At 34.2% G+C, this 11,469-nt stretch overlaps 3 protein-coding genes across 8 annotated transcripts; all 3 read right to left on the bottom strand.

Moving 5' to 3' along the window:
- LOC107632403 (Werner Syndrome-like exonuclease) lies at positions 247 to 1,199 on the bottom strand. The gene has a single exon (XM_016336086.2). It carries the CDS (start codon positions 1,096 to 1,098, stop codon positions 475 to 477), a length of 624 nt encoding a protein of 207 aa, XP_016191572.2. The 5' UTR covers positions 1,099 to 1,199; the 3' UTR covers positions 247 to 474.
- LOC107629364 (aldehyde oxidase GLOX-like) lies at positions 2,102 to 4,926 on the bottom strand. Its single transcript, XM_016332143.2, has 3 exons — positions 3,487 to 4,926; positions 2,954 to 3,245; positions 2,102 to 2,619 (listed from the first exon to the last, which is right to left on the bottom strand). The coding sequence occupies exons 1-3, from the start codon at positions 4,505 to 4,507 to the stop codon at positions 2,193 to 2,195; spliced, it is 1,740 nt and encodes a 579-aa protein (XP_016187629.1). The 5' UTR covers positions 4,508 to 4,926; the 3' UTR covers positions 2,102 to 2,192.
- LOC107629363 (pentatricopeptide repeat-containing protein At3g53360, mitochondrial) lies at positions 4,244 to 9,483 on the bottom strand. Of its 6 annotated transcripts, XR_002358635.1 has the most exons (5): positions 9,326 to 9,483; positions 8,901 to 9,066; positions 7,887 to 7,959; positions 5,185 to 7,747; positions 4,257 to 4,391 (listed from the first exon to the last, which is right to left on the bottom strand). XR_002358635.1 is itself a non-coding variant. In XM_016332142.2 (3 exons), the coding sequence occupies exon 3, from the start codon at positions 7,677 to 7,679 to the stop codon at positions 5,412 to 5,414; it is 2,268 nt and encodes a 755-aa protein (XP_016187628.1). In that variant the 5' UTR covers positions 7,680 to 7,747; positions 7,887 to 7,959; positions 9,326 to 9,483; the 3' UTR covers positions 5,028 to 5,411. The 6 variants fall into 6 exon arrangements, 1 of the variants encoding a protein (XP_016187628.1); XR_001617951.2 differs by lacking the exon at positions 8,901 to 9,066 and having other exon boundaries at positions 4,244 to 4,380; XR_001617949.2 differs by lacking the exon at positions 8,901 to 9,066.

The following is an 11,469-nucleotide window of genomic DNA, read 5'->3' as shown; positions in this document are numbered from 1 at the left end:
TATTAATAGGAAAAATTAAGTTGATTAAGTTGTTTTTTATTTATTAAATATATAATAATAATAAATTATTTAAAATTATAAATTTCTTAAAATTCAAATTAAATCATTGAATATTATTGGCACCCAAAAACCAATTTACTTGTTATCCGAATCGATAACAATGATCAAAATTGCTTAACAATAAAGTTATATTAATCATTAGTTTTAGAAAACTAAGAAAAAATTACAATAATAGAGCTAATTCAATAAACAAAAACAAATATAAGATCAATGAGTTAAAAAGAATAGCAAAGAAAACATATTCTTAATAAACCTATCATCCTTGCCAACGAATTATAATTCAAATGACAAAATCTTCACATATTCACCTAGAGGTTTCGGGTTCGAATCCCACTCCTAATTTTGGGGAAAAAAAATAATAAACCTATAATCCTTAAAAAAAAAAAAACAAATTACATACATAAGAAACATCATTTAGATAGGTTTAGGGTAAACCTCTTCCTTTTGAAGAAGGAGATAGTGGCCAATTTTGTAAGAAGCATAGGCATCAATGCATGCATATTCAATTTGATCTTTGGTCAACTCCTTTGACTTCCATTCACTAGTGCAAATATCCTTTGACTTCTTCATATCAAGCCCCACAAGTTCTTTGGCCAAAAATTTCAACCCTCTAGATGAATAATTTTGATCACATTTTTCTCCTGCAAAAGTAGCCAAATCTATGCCATTTTTGCACTCCAACCCATAATCACTCTTGAGTCTCTTGATATCATTCTCAATTCCAACCCCAACAAATTTGAAGTTAGGATCCATAAGAAAGCTCCTAAGACATTGAGGAACAATATTGTTGAAGAAAAATTGAAAGATTAAACACTTATCCTCAACACATAATTGCAAAATTGCCACCTTTGTCTTCTTGTTTTTGTCTTTGGTCCACTCGGTATCCAATCCAATAATCATGTCTTCTTTTGATGAAATTTGTTGAATCCACTCCTCAACTATGTTGGCTTTGTGAGTGATGATTGTTTCAATGCTTAATCCATCAAAAACCACCACATATTTTGAACTTGAATTGTCTTCCATCATAACCATCTTCATAGAGGCAAGTTAATTTGATGATTAAGGAGGAGAGAAAAAATACAAATTGATCATTAACAAATAACAATCTAATATAGGGGAAAAAAATTTGTGCCTTTTGGCATCATTGTAAAATTATGAAATTTAGGAAATAAAAATATGTTGAAGATTCGATTTGTATATATAGCAATCTAATATTTCGAAAGGTTATCTTTAGAATATCTTTATCATTAGTTTTAGATACTATCTTTAGATTGATCTTCTATTATTTTATCTCAGTTTGTTACATATTTGAATTTGTATTTTAATTTTAAGAAACCAAAAATTTTAGAAGAGCTAATGTAATCTTGATTATTAAAGATTAAAAAAAATAAATCAATTTCTAATTATATAAATCTTCATAGATTTAGCTAAATAATGCTCTAAAGATATTATACAATAAATATTGGATTGACCAATAAGATAAGGCGTGGTTAAAGCAATAAAATTTAGAATTTTGGATTCCATAATGAACCGTAAATTCTTGATGTAGTTTGATCACTTTCTATTAAAAAAGATGTTATTTCCTTTTTATTATAAGTTCGACACCTTTCAAAAATAAAGTCTCTAAAATATTAAAATTAAACTAATTTTTGGGATAAATTAGCCTTATATTTAATTTCTAAAATAAAGAAAAATAAGTTTATATTTAATTTTAGTTATTATTTTAAAACCAATTTGTCTGTCAATAAATTAACTGAATAGATCACACGTTTAAACTTTAATTCAAATCCTAATGTCTTATTATTATCAATGATCATCGATATGTATTTATTTTTTACATTGCATGCAATCATGAAAATTATTTATTATTATTAAATGAACGTTTGAAATTTTGACTTACACCAATTAAATTTCATATCACATCTCATAACAGAGGAGTCAATTTGATCTAACCCTAAAATAAAAAGTTGTAATAACATTGTTCATAATTAAATTGTTAACGCTCAAATAAATGGTTGGAAACAATTTTATTATCTATAATATAATAATAATAAGCATTATCATTAGACATTTTGTATATGAGAAAACTCCCAAGTAATTAGTACTCCTAAATTGTATATTAAATGAATCAACTAACCATTATGTGTGAACCTAATCCATTGAGAAATGCTTGGAATTCCAGCATTAACAACAGTGAGCAAGTAGTAACCAGAAGGTGCAACAAAAGATGATGGTGGTGCTTCCAAAATTGCATTCACTGAACCATTTTTGCTCACAACCATTCTCTTGCACCTAAGCTTAAGCATCCTTTGATTCATGCCAAATGCATGTGTTGTAAATGGTGGTGCATATGCACTGAAAGTTACAGTATTGTTACTAATTTGCCCCTTCTTAACCACCATAAACTTCACTCTAAACTCTTTACCGTACCCAATTTGATTACCATATTCTATGGTTAAGTTCATAGGCCTCTTGTTATGGTACCTCTTGTCCATGTAGTGTGGAACAAATGCTTGGAGTCTCAATTCTGTTGGGTATGCCACATTGCGAAATATGTACCTGTTATGAATAATAATAGGAATTATACTCTAGCGTCGTTAATAGTTTGGTGTATAAACATCCCGTATTAACGCAGAATCTGGGGAGGAGCCGCACCCAAAGGGCGAATGTAGGCAGCCTAACTTAATAATTATATCGGTGGCTTATTCCACGTCTGAACCCGTAACCTTCAGGTCACACGGAGACAACTCAGTCGTTGCTCCAAGGCCTCCCTTCACCATTCTTTAATAATAATAGTGAAAATGATAATAAAAGAAACATTTTTATATTAAAATTTTCGCTTCTTAATGGTTGAGATTTCATTGTAAGTTTTATAAATTTTAAAAAGTAATACCTTGGATGAGGGTTGCCACCACCAACCAAGACCCTTCCATCAGGAAGAAGGGTTGCTGATGAATGGTGCATTCTGGCAATGCTTGTGGACTTAAGCACCTTGAACCTTTTCCCAAGTATCCTTTTGGGGTTATACAGGTATGGTTCAAGAGAAGCATTTCTTGCATTGTCAAACCCTGCACAACCATGTTTTGCTCCATTGATGATCAAAATTTGGCCAGTTGGGAGAATCAGCATGTCATGGAGGAGGCGCGGTTGCGGCATGTACTCGATGTTCCATTTGTGATGGTTACCTGCAGTGACAGATCCAAAAAATTTCCAAACACAAGTTTTTAAGTAATTTTTATCTTGACTCAAGTCAAATTAATAGAATCATGGGGAAATAGATATATGCTACTACTCATACAATCCACTAAAAGATAATTCTGAAAATTTCTAAATTAACAAATTAAATGATAAACCATAAAAATGTCACACACCACATCTTAACCCATATCAGACCAAACTATTTACACTTGAAATTCTAACTCTTACCTGTAATTACCATTCTCCCACATGATCTTAAGCCTTCTAGGAACATGCCGTCGTTAGCAGCCCTGAATGCCCCAGTAGTAGAACCACCACATACCATAACTTCCACCTTTTGGAACTTGTCCTTATGATGTAAAGGTAGCATCACAGATGAGCCTGAACTTGGATAGTTTCTTGATCCGTGTCCGGGGATCCGAGGGAATGTCTTGATCACCCGGTTCCTTCTTGCATTGAGCAGGATTGAATCACGGTTTGCGAAAATGAACAAGTTCCCATCAGATGATAAATGAAGAAAAGGATAGAGATTGTTCCCTCCTGAATTTTTGTCATTGGTTTGGTGCAAGAATGGAAGAGCAAAAGATTTTTCTTCATGATTAATTTTTGGTACAAATTCATATGTGAATACGTTTCTTCCACCAACAATAACAACTCTGTCATGTTCTGCGAGTATTTGACTAGAAGCATACCGCCGTTCATCAAAAAGGGTCTTCTTTGATTGAATCCAACCACATGTAAGATTCTTTCCACCACCACCACCACCACAGGGTCTACAGAATCTTATGCTTTTAGCTCCATTGCCATATCCACCAGTTTGCAATAGTGTTCCATTGCTAAGAAATGAACCAGAGGAACACCATGTATCAGGGTCAAGCCTCAAAGGCCTAACTTTGTTAGCAGCAATGTCATACTCTACTGAGTGTGCATAGCATGTAGGATCCACAAGATCATTGTGACTTGTGGTGCACCGTGTTCCATTGTAGCGTTTTCTTAATTTGTAACCTGATTGGCCGGCTCCGGTTTGGTCAAACATTATAACCGTGTTCCGATTGGTCAATGCCATGTGCATGCTGACCACACCAGAATTGTGAAGTAGAAGTTGCCATTGCCCTTTGGTGCCTATAGAGGAACTAGATTTTACATTGGCACCATTAATCAACACAGCACAAAAGATGATCAAGATTAAGATTGTGATAATCATGGATTTGGTGCAAGAAATTATTATGACCATTGTTTCATACACCATGTGATGATGATGCCTAGAGGGTTATGGTAATTATAAGATTTAGCAATATAAGGGTAATGTTTCATGACATTGTTTTGGTTGGGGGCGAGTAACTAGAACTAGAAGTCATGCTCTTGTAAAGAAGAAATTAATTTGACAAAATCTTAACCTAATTATCATATAGTGTATGATGATTGATTAGGATTTAATTTAATAAGAGTGGTGGTGTCTTGAAGGAAGTAAATAGCAGTTGAGTGTTTGGTGGGAATCCAATTGATTAACATAATTTTATACTCCCTCATTCATTAAATATGATACCTTATTTTTTGTTCCACAATGTCATTTTTTATTTAAAATTTATCATTATATTGTCAATTATATCCTTATATACAAATGCATTCTTAACTTTTACTACAGTAAGAAATATTTACTCCATAAAGTAATAACTAATATTGACCATTTAATATAAAGAAGAGAGACAGAAGAAAAAAGAGAATAATAGAAGAGATCATTTTTCCTATACAAAAGAAATAAGAATATCTCCAACAAAAATTTTAATAACTTACATTGATTAACATATAATTCATTGTCATATATTATATGCAACAATCTATTTAGCCCAAAGTGATATATGGCATTAAACAAGATATAACTTAGAGGCATACTGCATATCATCAATCCCAATAACTGATGCATACCTTGTTTAAGTGGAGCTTAACTCACCCCATCTGTCACATATCAGCAGCATAGTTTCAACAAACCAATATGGGATTGATCAATATTGTAAGTCCCTTGGTCCCTTAATCTGTAGTCCCGGTTTGGGATAGGTTAGTTGGGTTCTTAGTATAAGGACTTGGATGCAGGTTGTTCAATCGGGAACCAAAAAAAGCATAGCTTCGATGAAACCTTCCAACTAACTTCCTCACTAAATGTCAATGTCTAACCATTTGCAACTATCATAACCATCATCCAACATCTGCAACCATAACTCTTCAAGCATTGCGTATATTTTTTCCCTTTGAGGATGTGATGTATCATCTGAGAAGAACACATGGATCTTATCCTTGACTTCTATCCAACTCTGACCAGGAACCTTTGGTACACCTGTTTGTTTCATCAAGCTCCTTAGTTTGGCAACATCTTCCCAGTTTCCGGCAGAAGCATGAATATTGCAAAGTAACACCATTGCAGCAGAGCTGGAAGGATCAAGCTTTAGTATATTTTCTGCAGCTCGCTTCGCAATGTCAACATTACCATGAGTTTTGCAAGCAGATAGGAGAGTTTTCCACGTAGTAATATCGGGGTCAAATCCTGTTTTCATGATAAAAGTCTCTGCTTCATTCAAGCATCCAGCTCGAGCAAGCAAATCAACCATGCATGAGAAGTGCTCTCTTCTTGGTGGAATACCTAGTTCGACTTGCATGGTTTTATATAGGTGCCATCCTTCCTCCACCAATCCAATGTGACTGCATGCGCTGAGAACCCCGAGATATGTGACCTCATTAGGGTGAATACCAAACTTTCTCATTCTTCTGAAGAGATTAAGTGCTTCATGTGCAAGCCCAAATTGTGCATAACCAACAATCAAACTACTCCACGAGATAACATTTTGGTTGAGAGTTGAATCAAAAACATTTTGAGCAGATTTAAGTGATCCACACTTTGCATACATGTCAATCAATCCATTGCAGACAGAAACATCTAGCACAAGTCCACTTTTAACACTAAGGCAATGGACTTGATTCCCGGCTTCCAATGAAGCTAATTCTGCGCAAGTTCCTAATAAGTTCATTATGGTGATATTGTCAGGTCTATTTGCAGAAGAAATCATTAGTTTAAACAATCTGAAAGACTCTCCTGCTTGTTTATGCTGCAAGCAAGCTGAAAGAATTGCATTCCACGAGACTAAATTGGCATTCTCGCTTATATCTTCAAAAACATTAAATGCATCTTGTAGATTTGAACACTTCGTGTACATGGTTAGCAAAGAGTTGCAAACAGGTGCATGCTTATCGAATCCTAGTTTGATAATGTAGGAATGAATTTGCTTGCCTTGGTTGGGTGCCATCGAGCTCCCACAAGCAGAAAGTAAGGAGAGGAATGTAATGCTATCTGGGACCAATCCCGAATCCATCATCTGACAGAAAAAATATATGGATTCATTAGCATCACCACTGTCAGCAAATGCTGCAATAATTGCATTCCATGACACTAAATCAGGGCTTTCAATATGATAAAATGCAAGTTTTGCTGAAGGTAAGAATCCAAATTTTGCATACATATCTGAGAGCGAACATCCAGCAAAGGTATTCCTCCCTAAACCAAATTTAGTACATACTCCATGTATTTGCTTTCCGAATTCTGGCTCTAGCAGGCTGCTGCAAGCACTGAAAACACTGCCAAATATAAATTCATTTGGCTGATAGGAACCCTGCCTGAGCATGTCTCTGAAAAGATATAAAGCATCTATCTCATTACCGAATTGGGTAAACCCTGTAATCATGGAACCCCAAGAAATCAAATCCTTTGTAGAGATTGTAGTAAACACATCTGAGGCGTGATCAATTTGTCCAAATTTTGTATACATTGCAATAAGAGCATTTTGTGCAATCAGATGATAACCAAATCCTAATTTGATTACATGGCCATGCAGTTGCCAACCTAAAGTTATATCACCTGCAATAGAGCAAGCCTTGAGTATGCTTCCAAAGGTTAACTGGTCTGGTAAATGTCCTGATCGCAGCATTTGCAGATACATGATGATGGCATCATTCTCTTGACCGTTTTGAGAGTATCCAGAGATCATTAATGTCCATGAGACCACATTTCTCAGCTGCATTGCTTCAAAAACTTTTCTAGCATCCTTCAAAGAACCACATTTTCTATACATATTAAGAATATGATTATGCAGAACAATGTCTGGTCGATGGTTGGAATTTAGAATGTGATCATGAACTTTCCTACCATATTCAAGAGATTTAGAGTTGGTACAAGCCAGTATTAAATTCGTATATGTGCTTGGTTCTAGCTGGATACTTGAGTTCTTTATATAGAAATCGAATGCATGGAGTGCTTCTTCATAATGGTGCTGCTTGCACATCAAATCGATGTAACTGCTGCTTGATATTGGCTGTATAATAGGTTTTACGCATTTACATAAATATCGAACTTGTCCTTGAGTAATCATTGACATGGAATAATTAAAATGCAAGAGTACTAAAACTCTTGGCTAGAGCTTCCATCTTGACCTGCCTCCTCTACCTAGATGAATTCAACAGGAAGAAGCCATTAGGTTTTGATGTTTCATTGCTCACAACGATAGCAAAAAGATTAAGAAATAAAAAGGTGCCTACAAATCCAATAATAAAAAGTTGAGCAATGCTGAAGTGAAAAATGTTACCTATGATGCCAATGAGACAGACAAAATGAGATGCAATCGAATCAACATTGAAAACCAAGTGAACAGCTTCTTTCTACAAGAACCATACACAAGAATCAAATTTTTGCACTCAATGGCAATGTTAAATGAAACTGGCCAGTTTAGAATTAACCAGCGACTATATATATCCTAAAATTTGGGCAGTTAACAAAATTATAGTATTTCCTTCTCAAATGGAAATGCATGAAGATGTATATTAGCACTCTGCTAACTGAAACAAAAACATCTTTCATCTTTGTAGCAGCTTAGTGGAAAGATATCTAATTATCGAGTAAATGCTCAAGTAGTCCCTAAAATCTCACACTTGAATCAAGTTGTTCCCCGAAAAATATATTGCATCAAATTGGTGCCCAAAATTTTCACCATGAATCACGTTAGTCCCTAAGAGCACTCCAACATTGACGGTTATGTGCTCATGTGGGACTCCAATGGCTAGCTGACGCGGAGGATGACATCAAATGATTTTGTTTGACTCAAATTGGTCCCCAACCTAAATCATAAAATATAAACTAACTCCCAAAAATTAGTCTCATCCTTTACCTCTTCTCCCTTCTTTTCCTCTCCAGTGTTAAATGAAAGTATCTCTACCGCAAGTAACATAAAACTCAGCATTGAAATCAGAACTTTATACTAAAATCATTCTAACTCATCAATATTTAGACACCCACAAATTATATGCTATATCATTCACAAATTATGTACTTTAACATTCACACCACAAGAATAAAAATAAACTAGTAGCAAACCCATACTAACACTAAGAAGGCAAAAGAGCTATTGAAATATCAAACTAGAAGTAATTAAAAAGTTCCAATTTCTATCAAGCAAAGTAACAAACACATAGAGTGCTATATTACTAGATATTTGTGAACCAATTTCACGCTGCCATTGATACTTCCTATGTCATCATTTCTGCAATTTTATGACTGACAAATGAAGATTATTGACAAGCAAATCAAAGAAGGAGGCACTGACCGGTGGTGCTGAAGCAGGGAGCTAAGTTCAGCATTTACTCTCTAACTATCTAAGTTTCAAAAGCTTGAAGCTTTGCTTACTGCTACAAGTGTGGGTTTAATCTCTCAGCTTCATAGTTCACACTATCAAGGGTGATAAAAGTAGAGTTTGCAAGTAAAAGCTAAACCTATAAGCAAAACGTAAAAGCTCAAACTTTACATCTTAATGAGTAAAATCCCAACTCATTATACAAAAATCCAACTAAAAATTAAGTGCTGAATTAACAAATTTCACAACTTCTCGCAAAGTCAGAAGTAATACCAGTAATTAGTAACCCCTAAACCCTAAACACAAAATATTCATTATAGTGAAATTGAAGATGCCAAATGAAATTGAAAATGCACCGAAAAAAACAAACTTGTTAGTAAACGAGTGAAAGTATGCACCTTGAGGAAGCAATGAGGGAAAAGAGAGGGTCGACCACCGCCAGAGGCGGTTCCGATCAAGCTATTTTCTGGTCAACGGAGATACGATTAGTTGAATTTTTTTTTTTTTGGTGACTATACGATTAGTTGAATTGACCAAACTAGAATACCGATACATTGAATTATTGATTAATTAGGTAAAATAAATAATATGAAAAAGAAAATTTGACAAATTGTTTAGGCATGAAATTACATAGTGATATAGTAGTAAAAATATTTACTTTTTATAGTTATAGCGTAAATAATAATTAAAAAAATATAATTTGATGATTATATAAAAGGTAAATTATACTTTTTGTCCTTGAAGTTTACTAAAAGTTTCAAAATTACCCCTAAGTTTCAATTTGTTTTAATTTTATCTCAAAAGTTTTCGATTTGCATCAATTCTATTCTTTAAATTGACGCCGTTTAAATCAGACACAGACGTTAGTGATGTGTCCAAATAGAATGTTTGATGTGGCAAGGAAAGTCAAATTTTTAAAATACTTATGTGTGAGTAACCCAAGTATATCAATTAGCTTCCTTTTTCAAACATAACCCATTTGTCTTCCGTTTGACACAAAAGGAACATAACCAGAAAAACAAAGTCACACAAAGAAACTTGGTGGGTGGTCAGACGTTGCGCCGTGGTCTTCAGTTCGCCACGGCGACGTGCAGGACGATGCAAGTGGCAATGCCGTCGAGACTGAGGGAGGAGTTTGGGATAGGGTTTAGTCATCAACGAGGGAGTCTGAGATAGCACCGTTGTGATCAAGGTTTCTAATGAGGTAGGCCACCATTTAATTTTGAAATTGCATGTTTGAATGGTTAGAATTTAGGCATTTTTTTATCACTCTAGATTGTTGTTAGAATTCATCACAGGGGTAGGTTTTGTAGTGATAAAGGTAAAACTGAGTATATTGATGGTGAGGTGACAACAGTTGATTGGTGTGACCGAAATAGTTGGAGTGTTATAAAGACTTATGATGTGGTTGGAAAATTTGGGTACATTGCTGAGAACATTGGGATACTGTGGTATAAAGATACTGAGTTAGGATTAGAAGGGTTGAAGTTGTTGAAAGGTGATGAAGAAGCAATGGAAATGACAAATATAGGAGTTGAAAATAAGGTGATTGACTTGTATGTGGTGTATAAGACTTCAGTCCCTCATAATTTCTGTTATGACATTGGTTATTTAGATGTTGGGGATGGGAGCAAGGTTGTTGAAAAAGAGTATGTGGATGTTGATGGTGGGTCAAGTAATATTAGAGAGGCCCAAAATATTAAAGTAGAGGCTCAAGGTGGAAGGGTGGATACGGAAGCCCAAATGCAGAGATTAGTTGATGTCCACTTAAATATTGAAGAAGTGGTTCAGAATGTTGGTGATGGGACAATAGTGAAGAAGAGGATGACACTGATGATCTAGATTATGAGGTTGATTCTAATCTTCATTTTAGTGATAGTGAAGATGATTATTGTGGTGATGATGGGCTATTTGATGTTGATATAATTTTTGGGGAGATGTACCAAAACATAAAGAAGTCTAAAAAAAAGTAAGAGTGTTGTTGAGAAATTAAAGAAAACTCAAAAGGTGGCTGTTGGAAAGAAAAAGAGAAAGAGCTCTCATTTAAGCGATGATGAAGAATTGAACAGTGATGAGTTAGAGGAATTATCGAGTGAGGATGATGAAGTCAGCAAAAAAAATTTTCCGTTCACAAAGAATTGAAGGATATGAGCAATTATAAGTGGGAAGCTAGAACTCTCTATGCAACAAGAGAGGAGTTCAAGAAAGCTGTGAGAATATAATTTTGGGGATTTACTTTCCTTGCCACATCAGACATTCTATTTGGACACATCACTAACGTCTGTATCTGATTTAAACGACGTCAATTTAAAGGATAGAATTAATGCAAATCGAAAATTTCTGGAATAAAATTGAAACAAATTGAAACTTAGAAGTAATTTTAAAACTTTAGTAAACTTCAGGAACAAAAAATAACTTTACCCTTATATAAATTATTCTATGCTATTTAGTGTATTAAAATAAACTTATAAAAAACTTATTTTAATTTTAGATTAATGCTTAAAAATATTGAGTCAACTTCAATGATTTAGAAAGATGTGAT

This window comes from Arachis ipaensis, chromosome B03, assembly GCF_000816755.2.
Source record: "Arachis ipaensis cultivar K30076 chromosome B03, Araip1.1, whole genome shotgun sequence".
Taxonomy (NCBI): domain Eukaryota; kingdom Viridiplantae; phylum Streptophyta; class Magnoliopsida; order Fabales; family Fabaceae; genus Arachis; species Arachis ipaensis.
The sequence above is the reverse complement of the archived record's forward strand: the minus strand, read 5'-3'. Positions and strand labels throughout refer to the sequence as shown.